At 39.8% G+C, this 22,421-nt stretch overlaps 1 protein-coding gene across 1 annotated transcript; it reads left to right on the forward strand.

Annotated features, from left to right (window-relative positions):
- The first annotated feature begins 1,835 nt into the window (after positions 1-1,835).
- On the forward strand, positions 1,836-22,238 carry LOC131591679 (sodium-coupled neutral amino acid transporter 4-like). The gene is made up of 16 exons (XM_058862611.1): positions 1,836-1,957; positions 5,690-5,920; positions 6,679-6,769; positions 8,118-8,233; positions 11,225-11,298; positions 11,445-11,537; positions 13,051-13,132; positions 13,224-13,306; positions 13,416-13,474; positions 13,839-14,117; positions 14,228-14,307; positions 15,392-15,492; positions 16,475-16,599; positions 19,224-19,368; positions 20,332-20,429; positions 21,857-22,238. Exons 2-16 carry the CDS (start codon positions 5,802-5,804, stop codon positions 21,956-21,958), a joined length of 1,647 nt encoding a protein of 548 aa, XP_058718594.1. The 5' UTR covers positions 1,836-1,957; positions 5,690-5,801; the 3' UTR covers positions 21,959-22,238.
- Positions 22,239-22,421: the final 183 nt, after the last annotated feature.

A 22,421-nucleotide genomic window follows, 5' to 3' on the forward strand; every position in this document is an offset into this window, starting at 1 on the left:
CTTCTTCCAGCTCCACCTGCCTGCACACCTTGCCTGGCATCTTTGAGGCATCAGGGACAGGGGCACTGCTGAGCATCATCAACCCTGATGACTCCATTCCCCATGCACTGAGGAAAGATCCACACAGCTACCATGATGTGGCTACAGATAGAATTGTGCCACACTGCTTATACTCAGTGGGAATCAGAGATAGACATGGATATTTGTGGTATTTGAAAGGAAATTACCTCTAATCTTGATTATTATTTATTTAATCAGGTTCAAAAAATGCATCATAAGTAATTTTCACAGCTGTTGCTGATTTGTTAGTACATCTGTCCCCAAATCTCCCTGCTGTTTTCTTTATGGTTTGCAGTCTTATTTTCCTTTGTTTAAAGAAATGTTTTTCTCTCCCCTATTGTTACATGAAACAGCCACATGAGCAACAGTGCAACAAGGAGGCTGCCCATACCCACAGCCCTGTCAAGTGTGTGAAAGCAAACAGCAGAGCTCAGCTGCCTCCTCCAGCTCCCCCAGCAGCTCTGCTCCCTTACCCTAGCAATCGCATAGGACAACTTGCTGCCAAACTTCTGCTGAGAGCAGCCTTAATGCATTGAGGACACCTATTCTTGGTCATATGCCTTAGAGGGAAAGCCTGTTACCCTCATTAGATCAACTGATGAAATGGAAAACACAGGGAGCTTTCAGACTCAAAGTCCATTCAACCAGTCTAGGACCAAAAATTTGTTCATTTTTCCAGCTATGTACTAGGTTTAAATCAAGATAGGGCCTCTGGCTCCAAACCTTGCACCTCTTAATCTTTGGATTGCACTACTTTTGGCATTGTATGGCATGACTGGCCTTACAATCAGTTGTCTTCTCATGGGAATGTAGAACTGAGGGAGACAGAGCTTATTTTGTTAAACTATTTGTCTGAGTCTATATTGGAACTCAGATTTCTTTTTTTTTAGATGGGGGAGTAACTCTGAAACCAGCACATCACAGCCGGTGCTGGCAGCAAGCAAGCAGAAGGCTTGGTCACATTGGAGCAGGGTTGAGTTCCCACAGGTTGTCACCCAGCCTGAGCTAAAGCAGTCTGAGTGCTCCACAGGAAACTCTAAGAATTTGAAATTACATCCCCTCACTTGCCCTCCTGCCTTCACAGTCAGGCCAGTCTGAGGGCTTTAATCACAAAGCCTGCATGGGTGGGAGGGCCGAGAGTTAGCTGTGGGTTTTAATTGTGGTCGTTATGTAATTGGATAAAATTCTACTATAAATTTTGCAGTATAACAGGCACTTCATAGACAATAAAATACTTCTGCAAAGGCCTTTATTGTCATTCATTGAATAACATTTGTCACTGGACATATATCTCCTCAGCTGAAATTACATTAAATATTTCAACTGGGAAACTAAGGCACAGGTCAAACAGCCCCTTTGAAAGCACATAGTTCGGACCATGTCCAGAGAGCCATTGCAAGATGTAGCTCTGTTGTCGCAGAGATAAGAGCAATGTGGGAGCAAATAGGTATTTCTCCCAGAACTTATTTTCCAGGCTCATTGTTACTGTGCTACTGCAAGTTTAATGCATGTGCATTATTCAAAAATCCAGACTGTCAAATGAAAGTGTGATCAAGCCTGGGTGAAGCACTCTGAGGATAAGCGTTTTGAAATAGGGCTAAGCTCAGAGAGCAAATAGCTCTGGTAACTGAGATGTTTGCCCTCAGTGTGCTCCAATAAACTGATTTACCTTTCTACTTTTTTCCCTTTTTTTTTTAAAAGAGCTGACGCAAGTTTGTCAAAGGGAGTTGTTGGGTGTAGCAGCTGTTGATTGGTTCATCCCATACACTCCCATTTGTCTTTAAATCACTGTTCAACTGCTCTAGGTTGCATATGAGTAAACTTTTTCTTACAGGTGGAATTCCTCAAAGATATAACCTGCCAAACAAGTGAGGAAAGGAACCTGCTCAGCTCAGAGGTAGACTTCTTTTCTTTATAAAATTTTATCAATGTATTTCAGACACTAGCCACATCTTCAGAAATTGGGAATTACAAATTTAATTAATCTGTAAATGTAAGTGCAATATGAAGGATGGGCTCCTTAAGATTTACTGACATGGTAATTTGTGCTGGCAAATATCTCTGATATTTCTTCAGGAATGAAAAGTAGTCTTCTCTTTTGTACAGAAAATCAAAACCTAAGCAACCATGGAAGCAGCAAAAGTATTCAAAATTGCCCAGTCAATTAAGAAATGAATGATTGCTTTCTTTTACAGCCCTTGGCTATCTTCTGAGAATTTTTTTTCCAGAGTCTTGAGTTACTTGGCTAATACCTCTTTAAACAAATTAATGTAGGAAAGTGGGCTTTGCATTTTATTTGTTTTTTTCACAGCTGAAACATTTATTTTATTTTGAAATTGCCACATAGATAATAATTTTATAAAGTCACTGTCATGAAGACAAAGAATCTGGGAAAATCTGCTAAATTGGATACCATGGCAGAGATTACAAATACTGATATTGCAAAACGCATGAAAGTGTTAGTCATATCTATGACCTGGCATTATTTGCCCAGTGGTTGTCCATTCGCCTAATGTTCTGACTGCAGACTGGACAGAAATCAATAACATTGTGAAATCAGATGCCAAAAATTTCATCATTTTCTGAATCATTGCTGAAAACCATTACTTAATAAATGATGCAGAGCAGTAGCCTATACTTGAAGAGGAAAAATAGCTTTATAGAGATAAATAACTGTCCTCTAATAATGAGTGAATTTTTTTTGCAATGGATATTTCCATTTTAATACCACACTTCAGGAAAAATCTTTTCTGTTCAGCCAAATGCTACAAGAGGCAGAAAAACCATCACTTTATTGAAGGCAAGTTTGAGGAACGATGGAAATCTAAGAGGCTTCTCTTCTATGTTTAGGCATCAAAATCATAACTCTGAAGCAGAAAGCATTAAATCCCAGGGAAGCTGAAGCAGATAACCTTTGGTGTTTCTCCTCCAATATTACAGGCAAAGCTTCTGGCAGGACCCAGGCCTGCCCAGCCCTGGTAGCTGTGCTTTCATGCCATCCCTGCCCTAGTTCCTGGCCATCCCCTCAGGAGCAGCACAAACCCCTGAAGGGTGCAACTGAGCGCCCATTGCCCGTGCATTCCCCTTTATTGAAATACCTTGCAGGCCGAGTAATGACTCCAGAAGTACAGGCTCACACCCTGTCCCCCTCAGGTGAAGAAGTGACAGCTCTGCCTCTTCTATGTTATTTGTGGGGAGAACATGCTACCAGTGCCTGTACATCTCCCAGACACCTCAGTATCTGCAGCATTAGGAACCTGAAGATATGGATTGCCACCAGCTGAAGACTAGATCTGCCAAGTTCTACCAAAGTTCAAAGGCACCATTGGTCATAATCACAGTTTATTAGTGTTTGCAGGATTCAAATCTAATAGCAAGCCTCATTTATGGGTCTCATTCTCCCCACATTTATGCCAATGGCTCTCTGCTTATGGTTTGCAAACCTCTGGAGTTCTACCAACTTCTCCCTAAAAAGTTACAACTGCAAGAAAGCAGCTTCTCAACAGACTTAATTATGCCACCTAAGGTTTTGTACTGTTGCCAGAAGACTTTTAGGAATTCACAGATTAAAAACAATAAAATAAAACAGAAAATCACTGTTTTATGCAGTAATTCCACAGCCTCTTGAGGTGACATCCATGAATCAGATGACTTCTGTAAATGTTTGACAGGGCAATGTCCAGATAATTCTTATGCTGTAACATGTATTTTCAGTCAATTTTTCCAAATTGTTTGCTGTGCTGCACAAGCTTTCATCCTCAGCTTAATCTTTGTGCGGCTTAACTCCTGGCAACTTTTTTGTTTACTTTTCCTCCATTTCCCATCTCTTTGAAGATCTGTATTTTTTGGACTGCCACTCCTGGAAAATATATTTCTCCAACAACAGTAAGGCAGTGCACACAGGGGAGGTTTTACCCTTTACCAGAACAGGGATAAGCACAGATAGAATTGTTTGCCTGACTTTGACACCACATTAAAAATAAGCATCAAGAATTGGAAAACTCTCTTTCTCAGACAGGGCAGTGTCTGTGTTTGAAGACGGTTCTGTGAATGAAACCACAGTTGTTAGGGCCCTGTTGGGGGTGGAGGGGTGAGGAAGGAGTGTTATTGGTTTTTTATCTCATGGAGTTATTCATATCCTGAGTGGACAGGGTCCCCCAGGCGCTGGAATGTGAGTGCCAGCAGCTCTGCCCTGAGTCACTCATCCCTTCACACACCCCAACACTCCATGAGGCAGTAGAAAGAATTAAAGCCAGCCACTCTCTCTGGTCGGAAACTTCTTAATGCACTATGATGTTGATTCTCCTTTTCAGTTATCTGGTCTGGGTGAATGCTTTTAGTAAGAAGCAAGGAATTTTACATTAATCTCTGGCCTAGAGTCAATTTTAACCTCCAGGGCTAGTATTTAAAGTTTATATTAGCATTTTAAACACATGCACTCCAACATCTTGCCACTACAGATATGCTTGTAGATGTTCTTAAGGGTAGCATATGATCAGTACCAGAGGATAACGAAGGTCTGGTCATTGAGCTGGACCTGTACACCCACAAAAGCAAACCCAGGAGAAAGGCTATTAAATAATTACAGATTTAGTGTTGCAAGACTTAGAAATTATTTGTTGCAGTGTTTTCTGATATTTTTATTATGGAGCACCGAGCTGCATTTGGCATGTCATATTTATGAAAATTGGTCTTGAATCTGTCCAGTGTGCCTGATTTCAAGACAGTAGGTAAATGGTCAGGAAACTGTAACTCTGGCCCCAGAGTGGGGAATGGAAATATAGAATACATCAAGGAATATCTTTGGGAAAAGAGAAGAATTGTAGAACTGCAACATTTCTTGCATAGTGTTTTCCTCTTGAAACTGATAATAAATGAATTCACATGTGTATTTACATACGAGTCTCTGGCACACAGCTGCTGAAATCCCAGAGGTGAAGCTCTCTTTGTAAATTTGGGTCATACAGTTTCATTTGGCCCATACATGAAATAAAGAGTTGAGCATTTATTCATATGATTTTTAAGAGTCAAGAATTTTTCTCATGAGGTAAAGATAATCAGTCTAATATTTATGTAATAATCATGTGTGAGACAGAGCTTCCAGTGATGGGTCAAGTAAGAATTGAACACTTCAAAACCGCAACTGGCCTTCTAGAATTGCACCTCCTAGTTGTCAAAAAATGATCATACAGACATGCTCATCTCTGTCAGATCCCAGTGAAAGGGACAAATCTACAAAACATTTAAACATGTGATAACATTAATATTGCAATAAATGGGAAAGCCAGCTATACTCCTGGTTTTATCAGAAAGCATTTCTGCATCACCCTCTCTTAGAACTCAAAAGCAGCAGTTCAGGAAATTATTTTCTGCTGGCTTTGTATTTTTTCCAGATGCTGGATATCCACTGTGCATCTGTTGGCCTCTGCACCCTTTACCATTTGAAGGGAGACAGGAGAACCAAGTGCTGGCATATAAAAAGACTTTTATGCTTGCCCAGAATTTTCCCAGTCCACAACAGTTTCCCCTCTTAATGCTACTACAAAGATCAAACACAAGCCAAACAATTCACACTGGTTTATCTAATTTGAAGAAAACTCTAATGAGTTCTGTTGTGTTTTGTTTGCAGAACAGAGTGTTCTGGCAGTCCCTGCATGATAGAGAGGACCTGCAAGCAGACGGCACAGTGCTGTTTACCCTGAAGAAGCGAGTGTGTGTGCTGGAAAGCGCTGACCGTCCTAATGGACCGCATGGAGCTGCAAAAAGTCAACATCGAACCTGATGACCAGAGCAACAGTGGGGAAAGCCTCGAAGACAACTACACAGAGCCAGCTGATTCAGAAAAGGCTGCAATTAGCAGGTAAGCATTTAGCTCTTCTCTAAGGCTAGAAAGCAGGAATCAATAAACTATCTTCACTAACGGCATCTGGGAAGTTTCCCCAGAGCCTGACTGTCCCTGCTCTGTGCTCTGGAGGACAGTGTGCCTGGAACAGCAAGGCAGCTCAGTCCCCCCTTGCCTGCCATCACCTGGACAGGCACCTGCAGGCTCCCAGCACAGAGCACCCCTTGGCAATTTCCAGCTACTCCAGTGGGATAGTGCATGTGTAAATTAATGCACTCTCAGAGCAGTTCAGCCTGAGCACAATGAGGGGGAATGCTCCCCGGGGCAAGGTATGGAGGGCAGCAGAACCCACTGTAACACTAGCACCTGTGTAGCTGGAAAAAGATGTCTCAAAACCAGCCATCAGTCTCTAGCTCTTAGCTTGCTGCACCTTGCAGCACGTATCTCCAACACAGCAAGGCCCTTTGCTCCCCAGACATGAAGTATGTACTCAGCTTTAGCACGTTACTGGCAGTACGGATCTGCTTTCCAACAGCTGCAAATAAACGTAATTTGAAGATTACTGGGCCTAAAACTAAATTCCAAATCAAAGCAAAGATCTACTAAACATGCCATTGGAGATGAGAACTTTACAGGAGAACAGGGCTTTTTCTGAAGGATTTTTAAATATTCACAGCAATGTCAAAGGAAAATTTCCACTGATGACAAAAAACACTAATCAAATAAAATGCATCATGAGCTTTATCTAATATTTTCTTATTTTTCTTTGTGTTCAGTCCCTTTGCTAGTGATGATGTAGAAAGTCAGAAGTTCCTTACAAATGGCTATCTGGATAAAAAGAAATTGGAAGACTATAATGAAGAATATGTAAGTTTTATTTGTTATGAATGAATGAATGAATGAATGAATGAATGAATGAATGAAGAATGAATGATTACAAAGTAGATCTGATTGACCTGAATTTTTTCTAAAAGTGTCAGTAAGCAAAATTACTCTGGAGCCTGCCCAGCGTAATCTTGGCTTTCAAAGAATAAACACATTTTCTAACATTTTCACAGTTAGTGCAGCAAACCCCTTCTGTTGTCTTACAAGTAAAACTGAGTCTTTCCTTCACAAGTGATCAGAAAAATTTCTCAGGTCACACTTTAACTTCAGTAACACCTCCATGTAATCTCAGCTGAGATGGGCAGACAGAGTGGGATTGCACCCATATTTCTGACAGGACATTGGGCTCAGAAGGACCTTGCTGTTCCTACAGCCAGGTAGATCTGTGCCTTTGTGCATACAAGCTTGAATTTCTAGTTTCCAGCATCAGTGATGATGTTCCAGCATCAGAAATGAATCTACAGGCAGCTGCATTTCTTTAAAGAAAGGGCATTATTGTTTTTGCTTTATGATGCAGAGCATTACATGGTCAGCGCACCTCCAACTCTCTAGACAGCTCCACATGCAAATGAAAGCACAGCACCAGTTCCTGGGGCATGCACGTGGATCCCTTTCTGCTGAGGATTTAACGTTACTCAATTTTTAGTGAATTTGATGAAATGAAAGGCATTATTTTATCAGTTGTGTTGCAGATTTTATCAAGGAATGATCACATAAAATCAAAAATATTATTTGTGATTGTAAACTAAAACTAAGAGCCATGTTTCATTTTCTTTTCCACTTGGTGTCAGTTGTAACTCACACACCATCCCCTCTCTCCTAGGTTTTGTTCTCTTCCATTCTTCTGCTTCCTGCCCTGGGCACACAGCGCTCTTTTCTTTCCTCCCCCAGACACATTTTTAGTTCCCCAAAGAAAAAAGCACAATCTACTTGGAGACAAATTCAATAATCTGTTGTATCCAATTTTTTTTATTTTTTTTTTTTTTTAAAAATCAATAACTGAGAAGTCTATTTGATAACAGCATGAATTTCCATAAAGGTTGGCCAGCGCAGCCAGTGTAACTGTGTCACCTCAGTCACCTGTCGGGAATGTAAGCCTCCTCCTCACTGAGGCAATGAAGGAGTGGGAAGAGGAAAACACTACCAGCACAACTCTCTTTGGGGGTAGAGAGACTCTGGTGGCCAGTGCCTTTGGGCTTGGGAACCTTGAAAAAGCTGCACCTCTAGGGATCAGGGGAGCAGTACAGGGAATACAGAAATGAGGATAATTAGCCAGCCATGCTCAGTGAAACACAAATGAATTGCCATTTTCTGTTCTTGTGCTCAACAGCACAGTGGTAGAACTTCCTTCGGAATGTCCTCGTTCAACCTCAGCAATGCCATTATGGGCAGCGGCATTTTAGGTCTCTCCTATGCCATGGCCAACACAGGAATTATCCTTTTCATGTAAGTACATAAAAAATGAAGCAAACAGAATATAAACAAGGGGCTGGAGCTGAAGTTTTTATGGTTAGAGAGATATGTTAAGCTTGGTTTGTTAGCTGAAGATTCTTGTAAGATCCTCTCTAATGAAAGCACTTCAGCTTCACCACAAGGAACCATCCACTGCTGTAAATCCTTTTATTTTTTAATATTTTAGACTTCCTTTGTGTTAGGAATGCAACTGTGAATTGATACTGTGCAATGAAAAAACAGAAGAACAGCATGCTGGTCCTAAAATAACAAGGCTGATCTTGCCAGTTGATTATGGAAATCCAACAAGAGAATTAAATCACCCATAAATATGTTTGCATCACCCCAATTATCTAACCACTATGTAGAAATGGAAGAAGAGGATTCTATATAATCTGAAATGGCAACATGCAGTGAGTGCAAAAGCATTCACAGATTAAATGCTGTTGCTTCAAGTCTGTCTGTACCCAATGTGCACAAAGGACAGCATTGGTCTGTGACTGACAAAAAGTACCCACACAGAATGGGTTTCAAAAGACAGTAACATAGAGCCATGGGAAGTTTTTCAATCGATGGCTAACATCCAACTCCTCTTAATGAGACAAACTGTATCAAAAATAAATTTTGGGTGTGTTTTTATTAACTGATTTTAATTTTAACTGAAGCCTTCATTTTAGCCTCCCACGAGACTGGAATAAACCATGATATTTCTGTGTGACAATAAGCTGTGTTTTGACATTACTCAAATCTAGCATGTTTTTATAGAGTTTCTTGCGTGTGGGGACTGTGTAAATATGACAGCAACAGCATTTGAAATGTTACATGTGGCTTCTAGTTGCTAAGAAACATCTCCTGTTTTGCCAATGTAATTTTTAACTGAAAGTTAATTGTAGATTCAAATGTTGTTCTGTGTAAGAGCTTCATAACACCTGCACTCAACTGGTTTAGATATAGTATTTGCAAAGCAAAAAATGGAAGCCAGTTCTTAAATTGACATTGTTTCAGGGTCAGAAAAATGTAGGATTTTTTTCTCCTCCAACTTTCTCTGAGCACTTGTACTAACTGCTATGTTCATAAATAATCACTGGAAAGAAAACTGTGGTATGTTAAGCTTCACTAACAGGAAAAAATATTACCTTTATAATATCTTTATTTTGAAACTCTGCTCATACAGACTGGCAGTTAAAAATTCTCATACAAGTCTAATAACATTAGCTCTGTTGGCAGTGCTAAAGTAGGGAGTAATGCTAAAGCAAAAAAAAACAAAGGTAGCTCACTTTCTTTACTATGGTATTTCCATACTTCCTGCATGAGAATATTCTCTCTTCTGGAAGAGAGTTTTATTTAAAAGTATAGACTTGTGTGTAGATATTGTTACCCGCACAGCAGTTATCTACTTGCTTGAAGTTCCTCTGTTTTCACATATCATGATGTTAGTGTTAGTCGGACAGAAACATCCCCTCTACTAAATGGAAACTAGTGGACATGAATTCTAATTTAGATTATGCTGACATCATCACCTAATTTTTTGTAATTTACTGTTCTCATGTTGCCCAAGTACTTTCATGCTGGAAGGTGTTCAACAGGGTAAAGGCAAATAGAAGGCTCATAAAACTCAGAAGCTCCCCAAAAGTTCCCATTACATCCTTCCCACAAGGGAGGTTTACAGTGGCACGGAACCTGCACCACAGGAACACTTATGCTGCCCAGCATGATTTAGCAAGTGCAACCAGGAGGACTTTGCTTTATCCCACCTCGTGTGCCAGGACACGTAGGTCATGTCTCTGACCAGCAGCTGTATGGGCACCCCTGATCAAGGAGGGTGCCACCTCAGCAGGATGCACTGTCACCTCAGACATGATCCCCCCTCACCGCATTGCACGAGCCCACAGCAGGAGACAACCCTGCCCATATGAAGGTGGTAACACTGTCTGTCTCTCTTGAAGAGGGAAACTTCAGAGGAAATTGATGGTCTGGTGGTAATCTCCCAGCCCCTCTGCTCCTAGACTGTAATTCATTTACAAACTTGGCTGTCAGTGTCTCCTATATCTAGCAAACCAAGTGCTCAGTGGAGTGGACAGTGCAGGCACAACCTTCTGCTCAGTCATGGGATAAAGTGCATCCATATTTTCTATCTCTGTCATGTTATCATGGCCTTCTCTTCCTCACCAGCACCTGGGCAGGCTGATGACAAGATGGTTCTGGTAATAAGACATGCTGTCCACATTGCTGTGCCCTGAAAATGTCATACAAAGATACATTTTTCACAAGCAGTTTACAAGAGGCAGATAGCTGAAATCACAAAGGAGGCACCTGTTGTGTGGAAGGAACATGGCAGTAATCAGAATTACTGAATTCAGGTACTGGTACTTTCAAGAAGACTAGGACTACGAGCTACCAGTGCTCCAAGAGCAGGTTTTTCAGTGTTGTGCTTTAACATTATGCAAGATTTTTAATGTACTTACACAGCAGGCAACTAACCTCCACTGCACAGTGATATGGCAGAAGTCAAAAGCAGTGGCCAGCCAAGAGGTAGCATGGAAGTTGTCCCAGTCACAATTTGGTTTTGGGCTTCATTTTTGTGGGGTTTTTTTGACAGTTCTGATTAAGAAGAGATTTGAAAATGAGAGGTCAGTGGGCAGGTGAGAGTCCAAATACCAGATTCTTGCACAGAAATCTGCTTGCTTTAGTGGGATCTTGTCTTGTTAAGATATAAGATTCTGTCCTTGTGGACTAGCACAGAACTGGCACTTACTGGACTTAAAAAAGCCTTCAGGGACTTTTAGAGTGTATAAAGTGCAACTGTACTCACAAGTAAGCTACAGCTGGCACTTAGCTGTGCATTTAGCACTGGGAGACCAAAGAATAAACCTGCTAAAAACTATTTACTACTTGAACTTCATGAGAACGAACAAGTGTATGTTCAAATCAATCAAGTGTCTCTAATGTCCTGCTTAGGATTCTGATTTCTGCTTTGCCTTGCAGAGTTTTGCTGCTCAGCGTAGCAATATTGTCACTCTACTCGGTCCACCTTTTACTGAAGATATCTAAAGAAGGAGGTAGGATGCTGTGATTGAAAGAGAGTCTGTATTGCATGCATGTATTTTACCTTGGAATACAATCGATACAATTTATCAAATATGTCCAATGTAGTGGCCCACGTTTCTTTTTTGGTTTTGATTTTGTTTGGGGTTTTTTTTTTCAGGATCATTAATATATGAAAAACTGGGAGCAAAAGCATTTGGCTGGCCTGGGAAGTGTGGTGTTTTCATTTCAGTCACAATGCAGAATATTGGAGGTAAGAGATGAGTGTTTTCTAGATTCCAATGCTCTTCCTACAGAACACAAGTGATTTCTTTCTCTCCTCTGTCTGGCTAAATGGCATCAAAGATGAGCCAGACACAGTATACATTGTATTGTAAAGATGAAGGATATGAGGAATTCATCTCACTTTTTTCAGCTACCTGACACTTCTGTGTATGATGAAAGACAGCTGCCTGGGATCTCTCCATGGCCAGTGAAGAGGCTTCAATGATGGCTAAAGTGGACTGACTGACTGTCCTCAAGCAACTGGCCATTCTCTTAATTGAGTATGGCTCAGACTGTTCCTAGCATCTAGTTAAAGCATCTGCTTCAACTTAGAAAAGATTAGTTTGACCTAAAAGGAGCAGCACAGGGTTCTGACTTCTCCATAAAAGGCTCTTCAGTAGTTCATTTTTCAGCTGAATTCTCTCCTTCAAATAACAGTTGGGTTGTGTTATTCCTATAATGTGTGCTTAAAGTAATTTTTGAATGTACTCATCCACAAAGAAACTTCCTGTGAAATATCTGTCAAGTAACCTACATCCTCACAGAACAGGATACTTACCAATATAAACAATAGAGATAGACTGTACATTCATTCAACAAAGCTTTTTTCCTTTACTATCCTGGAAGAAGCCTTTTAGGAAGCTGAAGAACACCAGGTCTGAAAGCAAAAGGGAGTTTGTAATTTTTTTACAGATTCCTTAAGGTATTTGGTACCTAAGAGACAACTGAAATTTAAATTAAATATGCCAATCTCCATCAATAGATCAATTCTGTCCTGTTATAGCAACTTTGCTACACAAACAGAGGTAGTTCACATCTCTGTACTACAAAAGACTTTTTGATTTTGTTCATAAAAGGTGTTATTCTATGGCATTCCTTTCCTTCCTCAAGCCTGGATATAAAATTTGTTGAATTCAGAAATGAAGTATGCTTCGCTATTAAAGAGGAATAGCTGTTCCTCTAGCTCTTGTCTGGATTGATCCATAGGTCTCCAGAGACCTCTCTGTAACAAAGGTAAAACAAATGAAAAAAGCATTACTTCTGGCAGCACATTTTAAATGAGAAGTCGACTCTTACATCAGGGATCTTGGCAGCTAGTTGATTTCTTTATATATCAAAAAGATACTGGAAGAAGGAAATTGAAAGTAGGAAGGATAAGGTAGCTAAGGAGATCTAGAGGAAGCAACAAGTAAAGTTACTACAGAATGGATATGGATAGCAGCCACTGGAAAAAAAAAACATATATATAACAAAAAGGCAAAAGGAAAATTAAAGAGTGATCTAAGTATGCTATAAATTCAGTGGTAACTGTATTGTATTCTAATGCAGAATGCTAGATGTCATGCTCATAGCAATATAAAGGATTTAGTTAGTTAGTTAGTTAGTTACACTGCTATTTAAAAAAAAAAAACCTCATTTATCTACTTTAGCAAAAACTTTTCTCTTTTTTGGAACTCCGATTGTCTCTGAAGGTGTTTGTTTTCTTTGGGTTTTTTTTCCAGCAATGTCAAGCTACCTCTTTATTATTAAATATGAACTTCCTGAAGTCATCAGAGCATTTATGAAGCTTGAGGAGAATTCTGGGTAGGTGCCTTTTCCCAGCCCGAACCTGAGATGATAAATTTTCACTTTGATGTCAATGATGATTGTTTTTATTTTTATTCTTCCTCTTTAGAGAATGGTACCTTAATGGGAACTACCTCGTCATACTTGTAACGGTCGTGATTATTCTTCCCCTCTCCCTCCTCAAAAGCTTAGGTAAGCTTGATGCCCTGCTTAAGCTCATTTCTTACTCCTGTTAGGATTGTGAATTTCTATGTAACTGAACCATTTTGTTCTGTTTTGTTCTGTTTTTCTTGCTGCACAGGTTATCTTGGTTATACGAGTGGGTTTTCGCTGACGTGTATGGTTTTCTTTGTCAGTGTGGTAGGTGACTGTTTGGGTATTGTCTCCAGCCAAATACAGACTCTGTAAACCTTAAACACTTTTATACTTCATACTATGACAATTTAATGTGGATGTTAGAATAGCCCCTGCAAGTGAATCAAATCAACATCCTATTGCTGAATGAAGTCAGAATAAAAAAAAAAAATCAGTTTAAAACACACTTGAGAATAAAAAATAAACCAGGAAAACAGCAGAGGCAAAGTAAAAACAAATATTTGCAGAAGAAGCAGAATTGGTAGCTTCCTCTCTTTCTCAGTGTCTTTTTATGCTTCTGTTGGAATATCATAGGTGTGTAATCTCCTGTAGTGGCACTCTTCTGATAACATTATCTACTTTTTTGTAGGTGATCTTCAAGAAATCCCAAATACCCTGTCCTCTTCCCATCATGGACCACGGGGTTGAAAACTGGACCGCCACCAATAGCACAGTGCCAATGCACCTGGTCATGTTATCAAATGGGTCACTCAGCTCTGGTGTGAATTTCATGATGGATAACACAGCTGGGCACTTCCCAAGCCTTGAGGAGCCAAAAGATACCTCCCTGAAAAGCGGTGTAGAGTATGAAGCGCACAGCGACAATAGTGACAAGTGCCAGCCAAAATACTTTGTGTTCAACTCACGGGTAAGGGAGATTCTGTAGAATTTGTCTTCTTACCACAGCTAAACTGCTGCCTGCCAAAAGTCAGAGGTGCAGCTGTGACCATTCTTACTAATGGGAGCTTTATTTTACAGACTGCCTATGCAATACCCATCCTGGCATTTGCATTCGTATGCCACCCTGAGGTGCTACCAATATACAGTGAACTCAAAGAGTAAGGTTCTTAAATTTTGTCCAATACTTCCAGTTAACCATTGATAAAGATCACTTTCTACATGTTGTCCCTTGATTGCTGGCGTGTAAACACGCACATGATAATGATTTATTGCTTTTCATAGTAAGCAGATTTTAGCTGTGCTTTGATCTTCTAGTCAGATATCGGTGACAGAGAACCACTGTTCTCTGATCAATATTACTTAGTAAAGGAGGAATCTGGACAGCCCTTCAAATGATCTGAAGTACACTGGGGAACTTGGTTGCACTAAAAACAGCTAATTGTGGTTTCTAATAATACCTGAATGTGTTCTGTGTCAGTTGCTGCTTACACTTAAAGTTTCTTGGGATGCCATTGGTTTGGGTGTCTTAATCTCCTCACTCAGCCAGTTTTGCTTTACAAACATCAAAAATCAAATACACTTGCTTAAAACAGCACAGAGTTGATAGCTGGGAAGGGCTAATAGAAGGCATTTATTGAACAGCGAAAGTTGCATTACAGGAGGGTGTGTTGCAAAACTCAATGAAGCTAAGAACCATTACCTTCAATTTCAGTAGCTTTAACCTCAGAAGCAATAAAAATTCTCATATGCCTTGGGAAAATGCTTGCAGGTCCTATAAGATGAAGATTTTCTTTAACCAAAGGACTTATGAAGAAAGAATGTGATCTGCAAGGGGTTCTTGAGCCTGCAGAACAGCCCTATGTAGATATAAGGGTATGTTCATAAAGAGATGGCTGAAAACTCTTGTCTATCATTATTAACAGACCTGTAATTCTAGTCCCTTCATTTTCTTTAATCTAAAATATACCATTTGAGATTGACATTTAATGAATAATGATATACAAAATAATGTGGCACATTTTTATGTTGCCACGGAGAAAGCACTAGAAATACAGTTTCAACACATTTTATAAATCTGTGCTACTCTGCACAGAGATGTAAAGCATCAAGAGCTCTATGTAACCAATAGTTGCTACAAACTTACTATCCAGTGAGGGTATGTCAGAGAGCTAAGACACATCAGAGGACTTCTTGTACAAATAGAGGCTTTATAGGACTGTCATTCTCTCTTTTGTACTTCAGTCGCTCCCGAAAGCGGATGCAGAATGTCTCAAATATCTCCATCACTGGCATGCTTATCATGTATCTTCTGGCTGCCCTCTTCGGATACCTCACCTTCTATGGTAGGTCAAAACCCTGTTCTCAGCAGACTTTTACCTCACTTTTTACTGAAGGCAATCGGGTTCTATCACAAAGACTCAAGTATTAATGCATTTTCTGGGGACCCGAATCCAAGTTTAAGCAACATTCAATTATAATACAGTGTGTAACCTCCTGAATGAACTGTGGGACTTATCCAACTGTCAGGCCACGAGTTCCTCACCTCGTGAGACTCAGAGGCACCTACTAGGGGAACTAGTTTTGTTTCCTTGACTTTGTGAACTCAGACAAGAAACTGCTGAAAACTTGACTCTTGGCAAAGGCCAAGGGTACTAAAAATACCCTAGCACTAAACAATTTTACATGACACTATTAAGTGCTATCCAATCTGTCTCTGACGCCACTAGTTCAGTTTCGTGTATGCTGAAAAACAGGTGCAAATCATCCTAGTGTAAAAAAAATCCAGATGAGCTAAACTAACTGATAGGCAAACAGAGTAGTCCCTCTATTAGCACACCATTTTGTGCAAACGCCACCTCTTTTTACCTTGTTAGTTCCTCCATACAGCAGAGAAATGAATGATACAGCACAATCTGCTCCCTATCACTGGGGCAAGAGGGCTCTGTTTGAGAGCTGGGACATCTGGGGGGAGGTAAAAAGGAGCTGTTATCAGTACAGTGAGTTGTTTCATATCTCAGAAATTATTTTTACTTCAGGTTCTACATCCACTTAATGACTTTCTCAAAGTCATCTCAAAGATACTAGAGTACAAAGCATCACCTTAGCGCTGTATTACCCTCATCATCTCTGAATGATGGACTTGTATCAGTCACAGTGGGAAAATTCCTCTTCCACGTCTAGCCCATAACTTGTATCTAATGTATCTTATGACCGCAGCTGGGATAAAGTTAATCTTATCTCTTTTCTGGCTACAGTATAAAGATCCTTCTAAATGTGCAAGGTAGTGCTCAAGTGATTTATCTCCTTTCTGTTACCTTTTCTTAGGGGAAGTTGAAGATGAGCTACTTCATACATACACTAAAGTGTACACCTTCGACACCCTTTTGCTGTCAGTGCGCCTGGCAGTGCTGGTGGCTGTAACCTTGACCGTGCCCCTTGTCCTTTTCCCTGTAAGTAACAGAGCTGAAATCAGGGCTAACCCATATACAGTGACTGAATGGGATCAGCACAGACAGATTTTAACACTGAAGAAAAGTAAGCTCAAGCTTTTCATTTAGAGAGGTCTTTTTTTTTTTTTCTCATATGCAGTTTCACCAGAGCATGGACCTAAGGCAGTTAGGGTTGCAAAATTTGAAAGACTGAAATAAATCAGTCTTTATAAATAAATCAGGAATGACTTCTCTGTCTCTCTCTGGCTTTTCTGTACTATATTTATCAGAGCAGTGCTAAGTATTCCAAAGTCTTGGAGATATACTGGAACCACTTATGAGATTTCCTAATACAGACAAGGCACCTACTATAGCATCCAAACTTAGGACAAGCACACGGAGCTCAGGCACCGCATAGTGCAGGACTCCCACACTGGGCTGCCAAAGTACAGGGACAGAGTGCTCACCTTACAGGCTTGAGTCTATGGACAGCTGAGGAAAACTAAATGCCAGAAAAAAAGACATGAAAGAGCTGCATAGTCAGTTGTCTGAGCAAAGCTTGAAGCTTCTGTGTGCTCTTCACTGGGAAAAACGTAAGAACCACAGTAGCAGAGACAGAAAGATACAGCTAAAGAAATTGTTCTGCAGAGGGACCAATCCGCCTCAGGGATCAGTCTCCCCTAGTGAGCAGAACTCCAGGCTCCTGACTACATAAGACTGTGCCCCATGCCTTCCCTGAGCTGCCATGCAGCAGAGGAGAAAATAGATGATCCTCATCACTTGGTTTTGGGACACTGGTGTGTCACTGGTACAGCATGTACAAGCCCAGCATCATGCTGCTGGAGGGCTCCCAGCAAGCTGCATCACACCACAGTGCTCCCATCTGAGTAACCCAGGGGTCCTGTTGCTCCCTTTCCCTGGATGCAACACACCCTCTGCGTAGATTCTGTTTCCAGGCTAGCTGACAAATGCCTAAGAACAGTGATCACTGTTCAATGTTGTCTACTAAATAAAAAATTAGAAAGTTCAGCTATAAAGCACCCAGAGTAGTCAGTCCCTCAAGTTTGAGAGCTCCAGTGCCCTGCCTTAAACGTCAAGTTTAAACACCAAGTAAACATCAAGTTAAACAACATGTTCAAACCAGTGGCTAAATGTTTAAATTAATCTTAACAAATTGATCAGTCTTCATGGGAAAACAAGCTAATGGCATTGCAAAAGCCTGTCTGTCAGGTGTAGCATTTTGTATTTTTAGATTTCTGCATAATCACTTTTATATTTGAATAGTTAGGAGTTACATACCACAGCACTGACTGTTCCATCAGAAGAACTCCTGAGAAAATATGATTCGCTTGGAAACCGGAATATCAAAGAGCTTTACACATTCTATCAGGACAGCCAGCTCAGCAGATCTTATTACTTCAAATAAGCAGCATAATAGTATCAACTATTTTTATTTTTTTTTTATGAATCATCCCATTTGTATTTTCTTAAAGTAGTCAGAGTCTTTTATTTAAAAAAAAAAAAAAAAGTTATTGCATTGCCAAAAAAATAAATTAAATATAGATCTATATACCATTAGTCATTGTAAAACTTCAGTTTGATACCTTCTTTTTAAGGACCGTGTCATGAAAAGGGATAATGCACAATATGCTGACAGTAAGTTCACAGGAATGCAGGCAGAAGTTTTTTTTCTGTAATAAACCTGTTTTACACCAACTCAAAAACTGGACAAAATATTTTCAATCTGCCTACTTCTTCCTAATATTGGTTTATGTCAACCTGAAAAACATGAAATACAAAACTCATGGTGTTTACTACACTGAGAGAACCCCATATATTTATTCAATTGCCAAACTCACACAGAGGCAGTTTTATATTATCTTAAAATAACCAAACAGAAGTGCATTTGGAGCTTTTTTGAGTGTAAAAATATTTTTGTTCAATTTCTAAATATCAACTTTTAAGTTAATTGTGGTACTTGAGAATAACATTATCTCCAGTCACCAAATGGATTTGCTTTTGACCTCTTTTCTACTTACCATCTTTTATGCTGTAAAAGCAAAAAAAATCCATGATGTGTGAGAAAGTGAGTGAAGCAAAAAAGGATCTTCTGCAAAAGGTTTTAGGATTATAATTTCCAAGTTGCATTGAAAAATATGCTTTTCTTTTCAGATATGTATATGTATATATTTAATGATTAATTAAAACAGCTTCCTCTATGTCTCAGAAAATTAGATGACAGAATTCTTGTGGGATTTTCGTCAGGTTCAGGAATACAGCAATTCGTATTTCACACATACTCTTCTTTTTGCCTGCTGATTAGTACTTATAGTGGGGGGTTCTTTGAGGACTTTTTTTGCTGATATAAGCATCTTTCAGTTGAACAGATTTCATGTCCCTGATTTTACACCCTATTTACTTGACTTTCTCCTACACTGCAAATATTTGTGTTTCTGCATTAAACTGTGAACCTAGTTCTCAAAAACCTACATCAGAGTGAGATTACATTATGGGAATCAAAGACTGAAAACACATTTTTTCAGTCAGAACTTCTCACAGCAGAAGTAACTAATATAGATCATTTTTTTAAGTGCAAGCAAAGATAAATTGTTGTTTTACTTTGCCTGCTGTTTTTCATCTTGCAGATCCGTTCATCTATCAGTGCGTTGCTGTTTCCCAAAAGGCCATTCAGCTGGATAAGACATTTCCTGATTGCAGCAGTAATTTTGGCTTTTAATAATCTGCTTGTAATTTTTGTCCCAACTATTAAAGACATTTTTGGATTTATCGGTAGGTTTCATAAATACTTTTTGTTGGCTTGTTATCGCTCTTTTATCCTTTCTACAACATATTTACATTTATGGACTGAAGGTCAATCTCTGCTTGGGTCTTACAGTAGAGTAATATGAACAGAAATTGAAGTTATAGGGGATTCCCAAACAGCTGACAGACAAAGCTACAGGCTACTTAGCTTTGTTGTTATTTTGCACAAGAGGCACAAGAAATTCAATAACCGGATATAAAAACTGGTAAGGAATTCCCATTTTGACCAAAAGGGAATTAAATATATGTGGAGGAGAGGAAAGTCACCTTTGGTTTTCAAGCACCTATAGCATGAAAAAATGTGTTGATTTCCAAACTGTTGTGCGATAAAAAGAAGAAAAGTGACACATTTCTTCTGACATTAACAGTTCTCTCCCTACTACTTTCTTTTGGTCAGTTTTGGCCACTGAACAAAGAGGTCCATGAAGAGCCTCCATGCTCGGAAGTGCTTGAGGACTCAGGGATGCAGATGCCCTTGAGAAAGGCATGGGGGTTCTGCAGCTGGTGTGCTCCTCCCTTCCTTTTATACCCAGTCTCCATGCTAGATTCTGCTGAGCAGAGAGGAGTAGGCACTTCTTAGGCACAGATCATCCACTCTCTTTTTCAATACCTGCTTTCCAGGGTCATCCCACCCTGGGAATGTCTATTTGTCCTTGCTTCACCAAGCATGGTGAAGACATGCAGACATCTCCACCACAGGCAGCCACACCACTTTCTAAAAACCCTCCCAGGAACAAGTGTCTTTTCAGGCTCCAAGCACCCAAATAAATGTTTGGACATCTACAGCTCTCCATGAATGCTGTCTTCGCAGAGACCCCTTTGTACAGTTGGTCTCAGAATGGCAACTGCCTCCCCACAGGCTCTCTTGCAGGTGCACCACTCTGCTTTTCTGTCAAATGGTGCAGCACTCAGCTCTGCTCTCTTTTCCAGGAGCCTCTTCCGCTACAATGTTGATTTTCATCCTTCCTGGTGCCTTCTACCTGCGAATTGTTAAGAAGGAACCCCTGAGGTCTCCCCAGAAGATTGGGGTAAGAGGACTGGGGGCAGTTGCAAAAGAAAGGGTGGGAGGGTGTGGAGAGTGACTTCACTCTTCACTATTACTCAGACCTTTGACTTGCAACATTTGGCACTTGTTCCTAAGTGGTAGTGTCTCACTCAAAATACCATTTGGGCCGTAGGATTCATCTGAGGCTTCTCAAGACAAAGCCTTTAGTGCCCTACTGCCCCTGACAATATCCTACGTATTTAGGATAAAGAGTGTCTTAAACCTCTAGAAAAAGGGACTTACTTAATCTGATCTAAACTCCAGTTAACGCCTGCATTTGCATAAATAGCGCCAAGACAGTCTATAAGAAGCTGTTGGTTCATGCTAGAAGACCAGCTGTGGATAAACAGAAAGATTTGCGGTCAAGGTTAAGAAGGAAGTTGTACTGCAGAGAGAAATAAGTGATAGTGAGCTCTTCTCTGAAATAGATCCACACACCTATAGGATACATATATGACAGTCTATCATTTATGCACAGCATGTGTCCGTATGTCATGCTGGACTGCCACTGCAATACCTTTCATCCCAAACATCAATAACTGTGTACACATTTAACTATCATGGAGGAGCTCTTCTTTGAAAATGTAATTAGTAAAGTTATTGATGAAATATATATATATATTTCACATAATGTAAGCAGATGGGCATATATACATATACATATATATATATACACTCACAAAAGTTATGTGAGTTAACTGATACATACTTCAAGTATAAAAGAAATGTATTATGATGAAATTATTTCTATAGTGTCTTTTGTAGCTGTTATTGTAGAGAGACTATGAATATTTTTTCATGTGTCTTTGTTGACTCTTCATGTTGATGTTTTAGGCACATCTAGAAATTCACACTCTGCACTGAAATCACATACAATATTTATCTTTGTTTCACAAGACAGAGGATTTTTAAGTATGGGCAGATTATGGCAAACTAAAGCTCCACTAAAGCAAAGGGTGACTACAAGCATCTGAATCACTTGAATATATACAGAAATACTGTCAGATAAGACATATGGGCTTACCTGTTTGTCCAATAAGGATTAGGCATATTAACTCTGAAGTTGTTCTTAATGTCAGAGACTATGATCATGGACTGAAAATTTGTCATTTTTTAAAGATGAAAAAACAAAGTTGTTTTTTTGTTATATTTTTTATTATTGTTCACAGTACCAAAGTAGGTTGTTTTCAGGTCTAGCTGTGTAAGGTCCATCTCTCTTGAACTGAAATTCACACAGAATGAACTTTGATTCATTTATCCCTGTACACCATTACATGGGCTTTAGTCACACAGAATAAACCAAACTCAGGCCACAAGTATTACACTAATGCAAATCCAGTGGGACAATCTGTGAGCTACCGCCTGCTCAGTCACTTGCTTTATTAATTAAATTTCATTTTCCAATTTCAGGCTCTTATTTTCCTCATAGCTGGCATAATCTTCATGATTGTGAGTATGACTCTTATTGTAATGGACTGGATTTACAATCCCCCAAGTTCAAGACATCATTAACCTGTGAAGACAACCCACTGCCTTTTATAATATAAATATTTGTATTGTGTGCTCTGAAGAACATCTAAATGGGATTGTTATTCCTAGCTAGTAACTGCAGTACTTTGAAGACAGTTTCTGGTAAGGCCACAAGAACCCAATGGAGTCTACAACATCCTTGTCAATAAGGATAGTTATTTATGCATTAGGAATCTGAGCTTAGCATTTCTGGCCAGGTGAAATGAAAAGTGTGGTGTGAATCCTTTCTATTTTCAAAACCAAAATAACTTTGTACATAGTCCTCAAAAATAGCTTGGTGTCACCCCTTTCAAAATCTCCCATGACGTAACCACAGTTCCTAGGGCCTTGGAAAGGTAATGGCCAGAAACCAGCCAGTGCCTTGTTTTCGATCTGAAGATCATGGGAGTGGCTTCCCAGGTCCGAGAGAAATGGTACCGTTTCTGGAGGGGATCTGGAAGGTGAT

Source organism: Poecile atricapillus, chromosome W (assembly GCF_030490865.1).
Source record: "Poecile atricapillus isolate bPoeAtr1 chromosome W, bPoeAtr1.hap1, whole genome shotgun sequence".
In the NCBI taxonomy this organism is placed as follows: domain Eukaryota; kingdom Metazoa; phylum Chordata; class Aves; order Passeriformes; family Paridae; genus Poecile; species Poecile atricapillus.